At 41.6% G+C, this 17,722-nt stretch overlaps 1 protein-coding gene across 2 annotated transcripts in view; it reads left to right on the top strand.

Moving 5' to 3' along the window:
• The window catches only part of suclg2 (succinate-CoA ligase GDP-forming subunit beta), a 76,183-nt gene that overhangs the window by 24,164 nt on the left and 34,297 nt on the right, over nt 1-17,722 (top strand). For both annotated transcript variants that reach the window (XM_053867797.1, XM_053867798.1), the window contains exons 3-8: nt 4,959-5,058; nt 8,438-8,528; nt 9,784-9,936; nt 12,641-12,730; nt 13,241-13,337; nt 17,028-17,189. In XM_053867797.1, coding sequence (XP_053723772.1) covers nt 4,959-5,058; nt 8,438-8,528; nt 9,784-9,936; nt 12,641-12,730; nt 13,241-13,337; nt 17,028-17,189 — 693 coding nt within the window. The remainder of the gene's footprint in view (nt 1-4,958; nt 5,059-8,437; nt 8,529-9,783; nt 9,937-12,640; nt 12,731-13,240; nt 13,338-17,027; nt 17,190-17,722) is intronic.

Below are 17,722 nucleotides of genomic sequence, written 5' to 3'. Positions count from 1 at the left end.
TACCATGAAAACCATTTTATATTATGGGTTTTTTTTTTTTCAGCACGCCCCCGGTTCCCACTGCCAAAAACATTTCAAGTTCACACGGGACAATCTATGCATATGCTGATAGGAGGTGATACCGATTTTTGCAGATTCTTTTTTTTTTTTCAACAAAATCACACGCAAAAGTCACTTTTTTTTAAATAGATAAATTACATGAACCTACTAAATAATAATAATACTGAACAACACTATGTAGAATACATTGTAACTTTTATAGCAAATAAATGACAAACTATAAAACGCGCTGTGTTAGTGCTTAATATAAAATAACTTTCAATTATATAAAATAACTTTCAATCCCTTTATGCAAACAATGATCAGTCCAAATCTACTATGTATATGTCATTCTTCACTTAAATACTGAATGTTGCCTTATAACCTGACAGACCCTCTCTTGCCCTCTCTTCATCGACTGCATATCTAGGGAATGAGTATATGGGGTCCAGGTGAACTGTTAGTTGCTGAAAGCTCCAGTCTTCGACAACAGAACACGGCTGCTCGTCCAAAACGATGAACTCCATTAGCATTGATTTTGCCGGCGGTTTGCTCCAATTAGTTTAGCTTTCGCTAGCACTCAAATTCGTTACGGTGATTTGAGGCCAGATGTCTTGTTTTAATGCTGCATCTGAGTCAGAGGTTGCACACATTGCGAACTGCAATTCGGTTGTCTTTTTTGTTGAGGGAGAAATATTGTCGTACAGCAAGAGACTGAACAAGCTGTTAAGTATAAAACCCTGCATGACATAGTTCTGTGCCGTATGGGAGTAGTACTACATTTTTGGTGCATTGTTAGTAAGTACAGAGGATGACAAGTTGATGTATTTAAAAACTTCCTAAAAAAATTGCCCGTCTTCAGATCATGATGTCTAACAGTCCTGACATGTGACATCGCAAATGGAAGTAGCTACGCCGAAAGCTAGGAGAGGTTTTTTATGTTGCGCTCAGCTACCACTGCATTTTCCCCATTATTCTGCATACAAATGCCACTGCTTTATTTATAGTTCCAACATTTTCCTCCAACACCTGTCTGGATCAGCCTGTAATCTGGTGCTTCTAACGCCCTCTGAGGAGAGCAGGAACAACCCCAACTGTCCACTAATTAGGGCTCTGTCTCCGAATACTTGATCACCAGAGATGTCGTCACACAAGGGTGTCACTGTTGGTCTTGGAAACCTGTCTTCTTAAGCAAAATGTGGCATCATTAGAGAACAAAGACCTACAAGACCAGACACATCGACGATAATGAGATAATAATGTGGAAAAAAGGTCACCGTCGTGCTCGTCTATGCGGATGCCTGGTTTTATTCGTCGCTATTTGCTCCTGCAGAAATGCCACAATGAGACGTGCTCACACGATAAAGGTTTATCAAAGTTGACGTTTCTTCCCTAACTGAACCAGCAAAACATTTTCCTTCAGGAAGCCTGAAGCGTTTTCATTTTTTCATAAGTGCATGCGCTTTATCATACCAGTGGTTTTGGTTCAGCTGCCATCGCTGAAGGAGCAGGGAGCCATTTCCTCTCTGACCTTTTGGTTGTCTGAAATGAAAATGTTAAGTTTCTGCTGAGTTGAACTTGACAACGATCAGGTATTTTGAAACCTGAAATCAGGGCTGCGCGATTATGGACAAATTATTATTTTGTTCACTATTTTAATCCTGATCATTAATCAACATTTTTTTATGATGTGTGGATTTATTTATTGTATTCGACGACATTGAGGGGGCAGCAAAGCAAACATTTCATAGCATAGTGAATCTGCTTTTATGTGTACAGGGCAATAAGCATTTGAATCTGAATACAGTGGAACCTCGGTTCTCGACCACAATCTGTCCCAGACGGCCGTTCGAGAAGTGAATTGTTCGAAATCTGAATCGATTTTTCCCATTACAATAAATGGAAAAAGAAATAATGCGTTCCAAGCCTTAAAATAGTCTTTTGTAGGAGTGAATGTAGAGTGTCTGCTGCAGGTGCGCTGTTCCTCTATGTGTGTGGCCGCTGCATGTGGGAGGGGTTGCCGAGTGAGTGACGTCTCTTCAGAAGTGAAGAGGTGCCCGGTGCGTGTCCAGCTCTGAATGTGCGCTTCTGTGCAGTTTGGCTGTGACAAAGTCATAAACCAAGTCACGCTCTGTCCCAGACTCGCCTCATCCCTGTCCCAGCTCCAGCCCACAACAGGACATCAAACCCTGGAGTGCGCGCTCCAGCACCTCCCCTGTGACACTCTACCACGGTCCAGTGCGGAGACAGGAAAGGTTTTACACCTCAATATGAAGAAAAAACAGTCAGTAAATGTAGCTAACGGGACACGTCTGCATACAGAGGCTGCATTATACACAATAACAAAGCGTGTTGTGGGTCAGCTGATCGGTCCGCGCACGTTATTTTTTTTCCGGCTTTTTTCAGAGGCGTTCGAGTTCTGGATTTTTGTTCGAAAACCAAAGCAAAAAAATCTCAAAATTTTCGAAAACCGAGGTAGTACTGTATTTGTATTTGCAACAATACAAATGTGTGTGAGTCAAATTAAACTATGTACAGTAAAATAAAACTTGAAATTAACCAAAAATTTGAACACAGTAAATATGCGATGACAGAGGGCAATCATGAAGCGCAACTCAAACTGGAAACAATTACAGAATAGATACTGTATCTATCGCCACCAATGTTTCTCGCTAGCATTACCTAGCATGGGCCATGTCAATGATTAACAGGCCTCGGTCACACACTGTGGCGCTGTTTTTGTTTTGTGTATGTAAAGCAATTGCGTCCAACAGATCAGCTTTGTGGGGTCTGAGATCTGCTCACCAAATATGAGCCTTTGGTTGCTGTCTTAAGCCTTGTAGATACATGTATTATCGACCTTCTGTCTCGTGTCACTGAGGCAGTCAAGCTGTCCCCCTGTCAGCACCAACTTCCACGTGTTATTTGCATTGTAATTCATATTTCAGGGATTTATTCACTCATTTGTGTGCATCATTGAACAAGGTGGTCTGTTAAAAAGATCTTCAAGGATCAGATTAAAAAAACTCCAGTAAATTAGTGACGTTCTTATGCGGTTAAATGCTGCAATATTACATTCACACGTCTGAATTACAGTCCGCCTTAGATCAATCACAATAGAACCTGAAATTAACAATATATGGGACCTTTAAAGTACAGTGCACTTGAGTTGTTTAGTATTTACTTTTTTGCTGTCCACTATGGCCAAAACATGTTACCAATGGTCACAATGTGTCTCAACTTCACATTGGTCACAAGTGATCACCTTCTACAACAAAACATTGTGTTGTCTTTGGAGCAACTTTAGTTGTGTTGGCTTCCTAATAATTGAAATAGTCCCGGGTTCCACTGAGTGACGCTCATTTGCCGATTTCAAGCGATGTCTCTGTGGGAGATTCATTAGTGAGTTGTCTAAGCAGCAACACATTTCAACCCACACCACAGTTGTCGCTCCAATGCATTTGAACTTGTAACTGCTCCACTGCTGTGGACGTTTCTTCCGTTAATGCACAGCCACATGAATTCATTTTCCTCAGCCGAAGCCGTTAAGGCCCGTTGAGACACACTCAATTAGCAATTAAGTCTCCTGTTAAACTCTCTGCATTATTAACACTCTGGGAGGAAAACAGAGTTCATAAAGCGAAAGTCACGATCATTAAACCACACAATTGTTAAGGTAAAATGATCGTCATTGTTGGCCGCGCAAGTTGTCATGTTGAAATTGTTTTTTATGTACTGTACTGTAGTTTAAACATTTGTTTTCAGTACTTTAATGCGTCACCGTTTCCTCACTGTACTTGTATTTTAATCTATGAATATTTCTCACCTTAACGTGTGAAATCCCTAAATTGTCGTAACATCATTGTTCCTGTTCCTTTTTCTCATTTTATGCTAAATTTGTTTCCTCCCCTGCGCCACCCCCGCTAACCCCCATTCCCCCCACGCCTGCAGGCCTCTCCATTTCATCTTGCTTTGAACTCTTTAATTTTGCGTGCTGGCAGTTTCTTGTATTACCATATTTATTCATTTACGGCCCTTTCCTCGCTCCTCTGCGTTCGAACGCACCTATTTCTTTGTGTAGCATCACTGCTCTGAACACTAATGCACTTGCCAGATGTGTGTCTGGGTCCAGTTCTTTGTCAGTTTTCTCAGCTCTTCTCTGATTCTTTTTCCTTCACTCAGCTCGGAAAGGTCAAGGTGTCTCCCTCTCTCTCTCTCTCCCCTCCTCTCCGTCGCACATTGTAACCACCCTCTCCACTCTTACCAACGCCCAATTTCCACCCTGATGGCAGCCATCTGTCAACGCTTGCAGCCTGATAATAATAACCTACCCCCGAACCATCTTTCATCAGGCGTCCTCGCTCCATTTAAATAGGGAAATAGCAGAGCGGAGGCTGAGTGGCTGGCTGAGGGCTGAGCGGCTCCTGAGTGATGGCGAGATGGAAGTGACAGGGAAGGTGATGCTGGGTCATTGATAATTGGGACATGGATTTGAGTTTTGGACCTGTTGAGCTGTTTGAATCTGTGAGTAATGCACTCGCTACAATGTACATTGTAACTGACTAGCCTCCTGGCTGTTGGAGTCCACATGACTTGTTTTCTTACGCCAAACTGAAGTATTCTATTAATATTTGTTAAATCGCCACCTGGAAATGATGCTTTTATTGTCATGCGTGAGATCTGAAGCTACTGCCCTTCACCAGTCATCCCTTTGTCTTCCATCATTGCTGTTTGTTTTTATAGATCATGCTTGCCTTCATCATCTCTTGTTCCAAGTCTCTCCTTAACCAGGCGTACAGATAAAGTGCAAACTCTTGGGGGCATTCACAGTGCTGAACCTATGTCTGCAGTTTCCATTTTTGTCTTTCCTTTTCTGCTGCGCTCTTGGATCTCTCAATCCATCATGTGTTGTTTTTCAGATGCCAAAGAGATTGTGCTGAAAGCTCAGATTCTGGCAGGAGGCAGAGGCAAAGGTGTTTTCGACAGTGGCCTTAAAGGTGGAGTGCACCTCACTAAGGAGTGAGTATCTGCCATTGAACCTAATACGAGGCATGTATGCTGTGTGTGTGAGCTTTAATGGGTGTCAGTTTTAACAGGATTGTTTCCTTACATGAATGTCTACTGCCTGAATGTATTCACACTGACATCAAATAAATATTCTGAATGCCATAAATCATTATTTATTTAAATCAGTCTGGATAAAAGCAGGCCACACAGGGGAATAGTGTTTGTCTCTCTGTTCCCTGTGATAGGTTGACGACCAATGTTCCTCTAAGCTGCGCCCGTGCACATTTGTGCACTGCTGACCCGATTTCAGCGCACAAAACCATCTAACGCAACAAAAAATATTTCTGAATTGAATATAAATTACAACATTTTCCGGACTATGAGGCTTCTTGCCGTCAAGACATAAAACCTTGTGGCATTAGAACAATAAAATGAAGCGCTCACTGCGCTGTTCGGCCATGTGTATTCTTCCCCACTGGCATTTTCCACTTTTCCTCCGGTGCAGCGGTGCTTAAGATCACCGTCCCTGTTCCATGACGTGCAGTCACAGTGGACTAAAGTGGACGATTGCAAAATTCAGTCTCACAACAGACAGATTCATGAGCCTTATCAATCCGTTTGAGAAAGAATAGAATAGAGAAAGTTGGCTAAGGTTAGTTTACTTATGTTATTCGAAGGTTCTTGATATATACAGTTTTTGTGAATATATTACATTATGATTCTGTTCAACAATTATTTTTTCATTTTTATTATTTTTTTAACACTATTACAGCTATCACCACCTCAGAGAGTTTGTGCTCAGATACATGAAAAATTAGACGGAACATTGCTGACAACCTGTTGATGGTGTCCCCGCCTTGGGGTGCACTTAATCCTATACCCCCAAAACGTAATAAGTGGTTGAAGATGAAGGAATGAATAAAAGCAGTAAAGCATGTGAGGCGGCTGAGACAGGGATCAGCTCCTCTGTGACCATGATTCTCAATTTGTCGCTGTGTAAAGACCTGAGCTGAAAGCCAAAACTCTTAGTTTTCTTGTGCGTAGTGACTGAAAGAGCATGATTGTTGATCCCAGAAATTAGGACTACTTGAACCAAATTTGAAAACTGTTAAATGGCAGCCAGATGCCGCCACCACCAGGTGTCAACAGGCAAAAGTCTAATTTAAAACAGAAAAAGGCAGTCAAACTCAAATAATCTATTATTTTCTGCTTGTATATCTATGTCTGCAAATAAAGAGGGGTTGATCTTACAAACAACAGATGGGAGATGTCTCAGGTGGAGCGCAACAACATATGAAAGTGTGTTCTGCTTTCCTATGACATGTCCCCTCTCAGAGAGGTTTGCACTCCCACGATAGTGGAACTATGTTTTTGGTACTTGTATTACAATTATTGATGATTTGGAAGAAATGACTTGAGAATTCCCGCTTCGTTGTTTTTGGATCTTTCTGTCAGATCTTACTATGATATACTGGAATATAACTACACGCATTTAATAAGCACCAAAGGAATTATTGACAATTCCATGAAGTTTAAGCAAAGAATCAATATTTGCAGTGTTGACCCTTAAAAGATCTCTGCATTTCACCCTGTGCTGCTGCCTATTGAATTCTGAGCTGTATCCTGATCAATGGCTGCCCGTTCTTGCACCATCAATACTTGGAGTTTGTTAGAATTTGTGGGTTTTTGTTTGTCCACCCACCGCTTGAGGGTGGACCAATGGGATTAAAGGCTGGAGACATGGCATGGACCCAAAACTTTGATGATTTATACCCTAGGCTGTAAAAGCTATCGCTTTTGCCTAATGGCAAGTTGCTCCATCATGCTGGAAAGTTCATTGTTTGTCAGCAAACTGTTCTCTATGCATAAACTTCATGCAATTGTCAATAAAAGTATTTGGCACTTGTGAAATTCTTTTAGTTATACATCAGGAAATCATACTAGCATTTGTACAAAAGGATCTAAAAACAATGAAGCATCAAACTGTGTGAAAACCTCATCTTGTGTCCTTCAAACCTTTGGCCACGGCTGTGCAGAGCTTGGTGTGAGAGGTCATAGTGGTCAGTTATGGGATCCCACCATTTGAAAGAGTTTTGACCTTCTTTAGAAAGATGTCTTTAAAAAAAATTAAAAGCGTAGGTTTTCAAATTGTGATGTGTGTGCCAGTGACACCTCAGCTGTGTTCGGAATGCTCAGATTCATTGTATCGCTGTGAAGAGCCCCCGTTTTTGTTCATCAATAGTAAACAAAGACAATTGTTTTACTGTCCCTCAGCATCCTCCAAAAGCTCTAGAAAAGTCGTCTTTTCTTGAAGTGTCTCTGCCACTTTGGAGCACAAGAAAAACAAGATGCTGACTTTCGCAAACATGCAACACTGAAGTTCAGACAGTGGCCTGAAACTTTTCTCATGCACAATATGCTGCAGTTCATCGTCCCCAGACAGCGACTGGAGCGCACTTAAACCTGCTCTCATCTATCAGGACGAGAAACAAGCCTTGGCTTCATTTATATTCACTTCCAAAACCAGACCAGGCAGGCAGAGGTAGCCCTGACATGCAGCCTGCTTTTTATCAGGACAAGCCTGGAGTATGCTCAAGTTAGACTCTGTACGGCTTTAAATAATGCATCCTACAATGACACGCTGAATACAACAATGGGTTTATATGCAAACATATTTGAGTGGATTAGACGTTGCTTCTGGTCAAGGGTCCTCTGGGGCCTTGGATACACTGTGTGATGAGGAAATGTGGACGAAGTCAGAAAGCATGCTTGGGAGTGACGGCCTTGTCGAGAATAACAGTGTTTTCTCAGAGTGTGCGACAGTTAATGCTGTTAATGAAGTTGTTCAGCCCGACAACCCTTTTAAGGGGAATGCCACATTTTATATTTATTTATTATTTATTTATTTTTAACCATGTGCTCTTCATTCACTTTACTTAAAGAACTCTTGAATAATGCATTTTGTTGCATTCATTAGACAGCATAATGCATTTATTAGGCTTTATAGGAGATTTGTGGCAATGTGGATTTGACTTGGTTATAAAGACTCAAGAGCCGCTAACAGTAACACTTACCCTTAACTGAAACAAAGTATATACTATTATTAGAAATAAGATATCACTATTCTTGCAAATTCTGTTCCTTAAAATATTTTCAAAACCTTGTTATCATACATGATTATGAACATTCATGACATCTACATCTGAATACTTTTTACATGGACTAAGCATGACATTTCCTTTACTTTTCCTGAATTAAAACTGGTTTAGCACTCAACCCTCTACCATGGTGCCGATACAGATTAATGCAGTACTGCTACCTTGCAACGTTGCAAGTGTTACTGCGAGCTGTCATTTATTTTAAACCTGTCATGTTTGTCTTTCTGCCTCAGCCCAGCTGTCGTGGGTGAGCTGGCTAACAAGATGCTCGGCTTCAACCTGACGACGAAGCAGACGCCAAAAGATGGAGTGAAAGTGAAAACGGTGAGCTCCTTTACTGCTGGTAATGACTTGAACTTCTGTCTTTGCTGCCCAACAAGCCATTTTCTTTCCCACTCTTGTTGTTTCTACGGCAAATGAGTGGGTCTACAGACAGGCTCTGTTTATTCCTGTTTGATTGTTTTTAATGGTGGCCGTCGATGGCTGTTTACTGCTCATGTGAGCTGGCAGAAGTTGTGTATGTGCTCGACGCATAAATTGAACCGGGCTGGACCGAAGTGGTAAACAGTCTCAGCGTGTGACTAATGAGCACAAATGTAGCTGTTTTCACATGTAGATCCTCCTCCCAGCAGACATTTGGAGATGATTTGGAAGCCATTTCGAAGCTCTAGTCTCCAGAACAGCTTAATATGTGAAGGCAGGAGTCCGATGACCATCTGAACATTCTTCCAGTGAACATGTGGTTATGTCTCGTATTAGCCTCTCTTTTTCTGTCGTGACTTTTTCTGTGCTAATGTGTTTGTTGATGCCAGCAGTTGGCCTGTTCCGCTGTCAGATCTCAGCATACCAGCATGAAACGGTTAAGGCTGCCACTAGGCAGCGCCAATTCCAATAACATGGCATAAGTCATCTACTATTGTGACGTATCCTTGTACCTGTACCTCCCTAATGTGTTGCAAAGCTGGAAGGATAAGGGTTCATTTCAGCACTCAATAGACTTTTCATTGAGTAACTGTGTTGAGCGCGGTATGCTCACCTGAAGACATGAAATGATGTCTTATTATTTTCTTAAATGCAATGCTGTCGGACGTGACACTCGGATGGCAGGGACCTGAGCTGATCCGACATCTGGAGCACATCTGGTACTGCCAAATGACTCAGATTATTGAGAGTGTGAAACAAAGACCGGGAAATAGGTGTCCAACAACTGGAAAAAAGGAAGTGTGACAGATGTGTTTGGAAAAAGGAAATCTGGAGATGGGAATGAGAAGTAAGATGGAATAGAGTAGAGTCTTATTCTAGGAGTTTGTGATGAAGAACATAAAACTAAAACATGAACAATAGGACAGTAACTATCTCCTGAAGCAATTTGATTTTAATACTTATTTTGTCATATTTTGTTTGGACGGTATGTTGTTTTGACCGAATCCACATGTAATATTTAAATATATTTAAATCAAGATGATTATCTTTTTTTTATGTGTTATTTCATCTTAATTTATTCTTTTTTTCTGACCAATATAAGCTCTTTTCCTCCTCTATCAATCTTCAAATTTCTCTCCTCGTATTTCATATCTAGGTGATGGTTGCAGAGGCCCTGGACATTAGCAGAGAGACCTACTTTGCCATTCTAATGGACCGCGCCTGTAATGGTCCTGTCATGGTGGGAAGCCCCCAGGGTGGCATGGATATTGAGGAGGTTGCCGCCAGCACGCCAGAACTCATCTTCAAGGTACCACGATTGGAGATACCCATAATGCATTTGCAAACATCAAAATCCGACCTTGTTGTTCTTCAATCGCCAAGAATCTGAACTCAGGTCTGTACTTCAGTATGGTGTAAAGTTCTGTTTGAATGAATGTTTCCTGGACTCGAGAGCAAAATTTGTTTTTTCATTTTACGGTATGTGGCCCACAAGGTGTGGGTGTGACCGGTATTAAGTATTAAGAGCTGAGGTGCAAAGTTAGCAAACAATCATCAGGTACAACAGCGTTTCTGCATCTGCATTTTTTGTACAGCAGTTTTGAGTTGTACAAACAGTGCTAAAGAAAGAGGTGTTATATTATGAACTCACACAGTAAGTGTCTGGTGAAATATGCACCTATCCAGTATATAGTAATGAAACGGCAAGACATCAAACAAGTATGTTCACATCAACCGTAGCCACAACAGCAGTAATAAGTTCCAGTTAAGTTCCAGTCTCAAGTTAATTGAGACTATGAATGCAATTTTTAAAGCCATGTAAAAGTTATTTCAACTACTATGGTAAAATACTGATGCGTCATGAAAACATAACATTTTAAACTGTGTACTTGCATTTTTTTTTATACATTGTCATCACATTACTGGTAAATTTGATCCGATAGCTGGAGCATCTTTGTCAGGAAATCGCCTGAATGCCTCCCTGGAGAGGTGCTTCAGATGAAATAGACAGGTGAGATGTCTCAGTTGTACATGCTGCTGCCCCCACGACCCAACCTCGGATATGATGATGAAGGTGGATGGATGGTTATCTCATTGAACCACTTGCTCACAAGATTCTAATCTGGTGTGAATACTGTGTCTGGATTTCCTTGTGGGTCAATTTGCATGCAAACCGTCTGAGCTGGAAACAAAAAAATCTTCCCTGGGAGACCGTTGCAACATCTCGCAGATGGAAGATGTGCTCTCATTTTTTTATGCCAATCAAATTAGGGTTATTGTCTTGCCTGCTTGTAGGCTGCTGCAGCCGAATATGACGCACACAACAACAGCAACGCTGCACCGTTCGACACAGTTCCCTTTTGCAGAAGCCTTCTGTGTTTTGTATCGCCATTACATAGATTCCAATTTAGATAAATTCATCCCTGGTCGTGGCTTGTTTTGGCTGAACTCCCAGAATAGCTGAGGATACAACAGGTCATTTTCATTGTCAACAGATGCACAATTTGAGCAGTACAGATGGAGTTGTTGTTCCCGGCGATGTATTCCCTGGTGAACATCTTTCTTTTGTCTGCAGATGATGGAGCAGATTGCAGTAATACATACTCATAGAACCATTATCCTCTTCCTATATAAATTGTGGAGGTACTGTGTAAATTGATTGGGCACAGATGCATATATTGGTACATATTCGTATTAGAATATAAAGCGCTGTGCTGTGGTGGCGCAGTGATCTTTAATGCATCTCATTACTGCCTACATGTTCCACCTGCTCGCCGGCCGAGAACACGGGAGGATATAAAGAAGACGCGAAGCCTGTGCTGTTTTAAACTTCACCAGTTTTGTTGAGATTTTTATTTCAGTCGTGACTGTTGAGTGCAAATGACTCTCTGAAAAGTCCTGAATCAACGTTTTGATTTTATGGCGGTTGTTTGAAATGTGGTTGTTTAAAATCTGGTTATTCAGCTGTATGTTGGTTATTCAACATTATTGTGTTGAACACTAATGTACACTGCTGACTGTAAAAACATTAAAAAAGACAACTGGATATCTCCCTTTCATTTTGTAACATCATCATGCAGGTGTAGATGAGAAGGCTCTGTATCTTTTGACGCATGTGCAGGTGAATCTTGTGGTGTTTGAAATGACTAAACTGGATTAAACCTCTGGCAACTATTGTCATTTGAAATGTGCATATGAAATCCTCTTGGCGGCTGCAGGATCCTAAAATAAGGGTTAACAAAAATGGGTCACAGTCTGAAAAAGACTGCTCCAAATCTGCGGAGTAAACGTCTCTCTCTCTCTTTTTTTTTTTTAATTCAGTCATTGTATGTGATTTTAATATCGGTCATATTTTTCATGTTTTGAGAGGCCATTTCCTTGAACTCGTAGAGCACATTTGGTAGGGTTGTGTTTTGACAAGTATCTTTCAATACTGATACAGGAGTGGCAATACAAAGCATTGTGATGTATTGTGATGGGACGCAGCCATCAGAATTTTAGGGTGGAAAATCAGGTAATGCAGTACAATTATATGTGAATGAGTTTATTGTCATGACGTCATTCCAGATAGACTTTCAGTAAAAAAGAGGAATGAATCTCTTACAACCAAATAACTCAAGTGTGCGGACAGAATACATATTCAACACATATCCCAAATGCAGCAAGATATCCAAGTGTCTATGTAGTAAATATTGATATAGCCAACATAAAATATGTGAGGCAATGGTTAGCACTGCTGCCTCTCAGCAAGCAGGGTTCAAATCCAGCTCTGGACCTTTATGGGTGGAGTTTGCGCCCAGATGGGCGTGTGTGAATGTGTGTTCCCTGCGATGGACTGGTGACCTGTCCATGCTAGGTTATGGACAGATCACCGCTGGGATAGGCTCCAGCATTCTTGTGTTTGAGCGCCGCTCTACAAATGCACTTTCCTCACCTGGACTTCCGTTTACATGGTTTTAAATTAGAGCCCATGTGTTGCTTTTAATTCTTGTCATTATGTGCCTGTCTTCCAGGAGGTCATAGATATATTCGACGGGGTGCAGCAGGAGCAGGCGATGCGGATGGCAGCTAATTTGGGTTTCAAGGGACCGCTGCAGAAACAGGTAATTGGCTCAGTGTCGACTTACTTCAGAAGGCTGAAGCAGCTTTAACACGTTTACATGAAAGCTAAATGCTTTTAACTAATTCATCTTTTAAATTCATCACTGTGACATAAACCAACATGTGAGTTTATAACAGAGGTTTGAATCCAGGTCATATGTGGCTGGGCCTGACTTCAAGTTCATAAGAATTAAGTTATCAAGAATTAGTTCTGTAAAATCACAGAAATCGTTCACATTTGATGGCCTTACCCTTTTGAGCACATATCTACATTAAAATAGAAAATCAGCTTCTGTGACACCAGTCCAGGCGGCTAACTGGTTGTCCGCCAAAATTATCCCTTGCAGCTTTTTTTTAACAAACAGTATCATTAGTCCTTTCAGACAGTAGCATGTTGTGGATGCGGTGAGGGGGATTTGCATTGTTAGTCGCCTGTGTGGGCGTCTGGCCGGCCTCAGTCGCGCTGGCTGTCACCCATCCTCACATAAAATAATTACTGTGGACTTTTTCAGGCTGCCGATCAGATTGAAAAGCTGTATGATCTGTTCCTGAAAGTCGACGCCACTCAAGTGGAAGTTAACCCACTCGGAGAGACTCCCGAAGGACAAGGTACCTTGTGTTCTTTCTGACATGCATTCTTGTCATTGGTGTCATTTCTCTGGGCTCCGGCACGCTCATATATTCCCACTCAGAGAAACAGGAGTCCACAGGTCTCATAATATTTAGCCTTATTGTGCACACCAATCCTTGTCAGCCTGGTTTTGCATGATTCAGAATCTAATTATCCTTAGGGAGCGATGCCTTCAGTGTTCATATCTGCTAAATAGGTTTTCGAGTTGTTGATGATTAAGTCTGTTATGAAGAAGGCAGCATTTACAAATTAGAGACATTCATCTCCACGTGCACGTTTTCCACAGAGCATCAGAGTGAAGAATGAATCTGACGCAAGTTCACCCCATCATGTCATGTTTATGATGATTTTGCTGAAGAAGAATGTGCTCAACTAGGGCTAGAATTGATGAAAATGATCACTGAAAAGCTTATTGGGTGCAGCTGATGCACTCTCGAAACTAGTGTTCAGAATGAAACTCATCCGTAAATAACCACATTTTTTTCTAATAAATTCATTCCACAAACAATTCCACTGGTGCATCATGATGTCCTCTTCTGATGGCATCATGGTTATAGCTTTTACCACAGCTGATATGTACATTTGTGACAAAAGACATGATGATATAATGTGCTTTGTAATGTACTGTTGCAGTCTTCTAGCTCGCACTCTGGTGTCTTGCCCACGGTGTCTCCACACAGAGGCAAGCTTGAGTGAACCAAACCCACTGAAATACAATTGTTCTGAAATCGAATGACACACCTCAAACAATCCTTGTTAATAATCCTAAAGTGACTCGCATCTTCTTGGGGAGAATTTTTTCAGAGGTGAGCTCAAAACCTTGTGACCTCCCTATCCCTCCTTCATACGATCGTCCTCATTCTTGTTGTGGAAAAGGAAGTCCACAATTTATTGGTGTTTCAGTAGTGGTAAAATCATGAGTGACATCAGCTCCAGAGGAAGATGATTTACAGATTCTAATATCCAAGTTTATATCCTGGACCAGTGGTTGAAAAAGCTCTAGAGTAGTTTTCAGCAAAGAAGAACCTGATCTACATGAAATGTTTGCTGCACTGGGAGAGCTGGGAGGAAGCTGGTGCAGACCAGAAAACTTCTCGCTTAACCTTCATAGATGGGCTTTATGAGATACAAACAGATGTCTTTTTCCCTCGCAGTCAAAAACAGGCTTCCACACTTTCCCATCTCTCAGGAAAATATCTAACCACAGTGAAGAACTCACTTATTTTCATAACTAAATGACTTGTAAATAATTCATATTCAACTTCTTATTATGCATGCAGAGTGATTGAAAGGTGTTCTGAGGAACCAATATTAAAATAGGGAAAAAAGGAGTGGGAAATTTGCAACCATTTGGTCTAGAAGTCACTGTAGATCGGTCTGTTGTGGAGTTGAAAGAGCTGAGCCAGAAGACAAATCACTCCATTGTGGATTTCTCCTCTCACCTGTGGTCAGCAGCATTGGAGTGACCCAATAAACAACGGCCTCTCTGTCTGAACTCTCTTTGTGAGAGAAGCTCAGTCAGACAGGAGAGACTCTGAGTAGAACCTCAGCTCCTTTTAAGTAAGCATCTTGTCAGAATGTTTCCAAAAACTAGTTGCTGAGAGGGGGGCATGGGGCAGTCCCTGGATACGCTGCAGACAAGGCTCTCACCTGACCCAGAACACTTCAGTAGCCATGGTGGTTTCCTCCGGCTCACAAAACCAAGCTGAACACTGAGTGACTCTGTCACTGGCATGTAAATTACACACTATTAGTGTCGTCAGCTGCACTAATGTGTGTCATACAACATAACACTTGCATATCAAAGGAAAGCAGCCACTTTTGGCACCGCTCTTGAATTTGAATTATCCGTCTATGCTTGTATTGAAATTGTCTCAACGGAGGCTCTGTGCGTTCTTTAACTGTTCACCTCTCCTTATCTTCACACCATCACATGATTTTCTTGTTGATTTCTTTAGCGTATTAGCGCTGATGACCTGCCCAAGGCTATTGTTCTGAATTCTTGTTTGCTCAACACCTGCCGGTGAGCACACACACATGCTTCACACTCCTGCTCTTCTCTATGAGAATACATTGTCACACATGAAAGGGAGACGCTGCTTTAACTGAACTTCATCTGAACTTTGTTTTCCTCTGAAGACGGCACAGTCGCTGTCTGCGCACGCATTTTTTGCAATGTGTCTTATCTAGATGTAGTACAACAAATGTACACCAAAGCTTTGATGTTATTTTGTCTCCGCAATACATATTCAAAGTGTGCTTTATCAAGGATTGACAAGAGGTGTTTGTTTCTTTTCCCAACCTGTCTAATGCATATTAATGATGGAATCACTGCCTTGCTCGGTCTTGTCAGTGAAGTGGAGGCGGAGAGTGGTGGCTGCTTTTAGCGTTACATTAAAAATCACGTTTGGTTTCTTCACACATGAAGTCGTGAAAGTCTCCTTGGTTGAAGAGGTATATTTCCCTGAGGTACTGAATGTATGTTCAGGAACAGCTGTAATCATCATAAATATGAAATGAAAAAGGGCAAAAACAGCAATTTTACAGCCTGGTCCCCCATGCGTCGTCACATGACCAGGCTGGGGCGTGGTTCTTGAATAAGCTTTAGGTTGCTAGGCTCCGCAAAGTCTGTTTGACCTGAGCCTGGCCTGGGTCTCAGGAGTTGTTCACTGTTTGGTGGTCGAGCACCAGGGGCGGGCAATTACATTTCTTCAGGGCCCACATTTTGTACCGTGACTGTTGCTCCCAGGTGGAAATGGAGGAGAGTTTTCAGTGCTGTCTTGTTAAAGAAGACTCCTTGGGGATCATTTGCATTCTGAGTGCTGTACCAACAATGTTCTCTGACTTAGTGTAAGGTCCGTGTCCGGGTGACGTGTGATGTCAGAAGTGGGATGCTCTCCCTCCGGCTTTTTGGGATTCCACCTTCTGGTTTAAAGAACCTATTTTGGATTCCAATATTTCTGTGGAGGGACCCAAGAGATGGTGGGTTTGAAGGCCCCTGACAGTTGAGATGTGCCGCCAGGGAGAGGATACGAGAAGCTAGTTTGGAGCTGCTGAAATGACTTGGTAATTCAGAGCTCATGCTGAGCCCCCAATGGCCTCTTTCACGTGAGCTCTGTCGTGTCGCTCTGACCAAAGAGGCGATTTTAATCCGTCTCTAGAGGAAGAGTCCCTTCTATGCTTAACCGAAAATAGACTTGAACATGTTTCTGATCAATGAGGTCATAGTCTAAGAGCTCAGCATGCCCCAAGAAGAGTACTCTGTCGTAATTCTTTCATCGGTGGCCATATTGGACCAAGGAAATTGTGAAGGAATCCCTTTTACTATCATGTTTCCATTTCAAGTTAGCATGTACCAAACACTTCAGAATGTATTTCATAAAGAATTTGCCATCAATATTTCCCCCCATAATCCTTTACTTGGCATATAAGATTCCCTTTATAATTGAATAATGGTTGACTGTGTTTCATCAATCCAGTCTGAAATATGATGTTTTTCTTCCTACAAGTGAAACTGTGAGAATATTTTCCCTGTGTTTTTCTTTGGGACATTTAATGCCCCTAACTGTGGTACCATCTTCTAATTCTACATTTGAAACTCAGGAACAACTGAGAACCATGTGAAAGAGTATAATTAATGCTTTTTTTTTTTAAATCTGACTATCCAGTGGTCTGCTTTGACGCCAAAATCAACTTTGACGACAATGCTGAGTTCCGTCAGAAGGCCGTCTTTGCCATGGACGACATGACGGAGAGCGACCCCATGGAGGTGGAAGCAGCCAAGTGGGACCTCAAGTACATCGGGCTGGATGGAAACATCGCCTGTTTCGGTGAGGAACACAGCAAAATCAGTAGTGAAAGTCATGAATGAAAAACTATAAAACAAATTAGTTAAAAGGTGTTTTGAGGTGCTGCCTCACTGGTCATAGGTTTGATTCCAGCGCAAGCCAGCGCTGGTAGTGAATGTGGTCCTTATATGGATCAAGTTTCTTGTTGAGATATACAAAATATTGAAATAAAAATAGATGGTGTGAGAGTGTTTAATCCAGATACTTGATATCGCCACTTCGGCACGGCAGTTAACAAGATATCTTTGTCTCAGATGTGCAGTTAACTAGTGTATCCAAGGGTTGGGGTGCGTTTAATCTTTGCGACTGTACTTTCTTCAGCAAAGCAACAAGTCTTTACGGTAGTTTACAAAATGATCTCTGATGTTACAGTATATTTTTTGATGTTGAGATTTTTTTTTACCAGTCCTGCGACTTATACCTCTTATGTCTTAAAATATGTAATTGCACATTCTTGAATGTTATGTCACACTGACTAAGATTACCAAGGACTAAACATCATTTCTGTGATGCGC

The sequence above is a fragment of the Synchiropus splendidus genome, chromosome 6 (assembly GCF_027744825.2).
Source record: "Synchiropus splendidus isolate RoL2022-P1 chromosome 6, RoL_Sspl_1.0, whole genome shotgun sequence".
Taxonomy (NCBI): domain Eukaryota; kingdom Metazoa; phylum Chordata; class Actinopteri; order Syngnathiformes; family Callionymidae; genus Synchiropus; species Synchiropus splendidus.
Note: the sequence above shows the minus strand (reverse complement) of the source record. Positions and strands in the feature narration are given on the sequence as shown.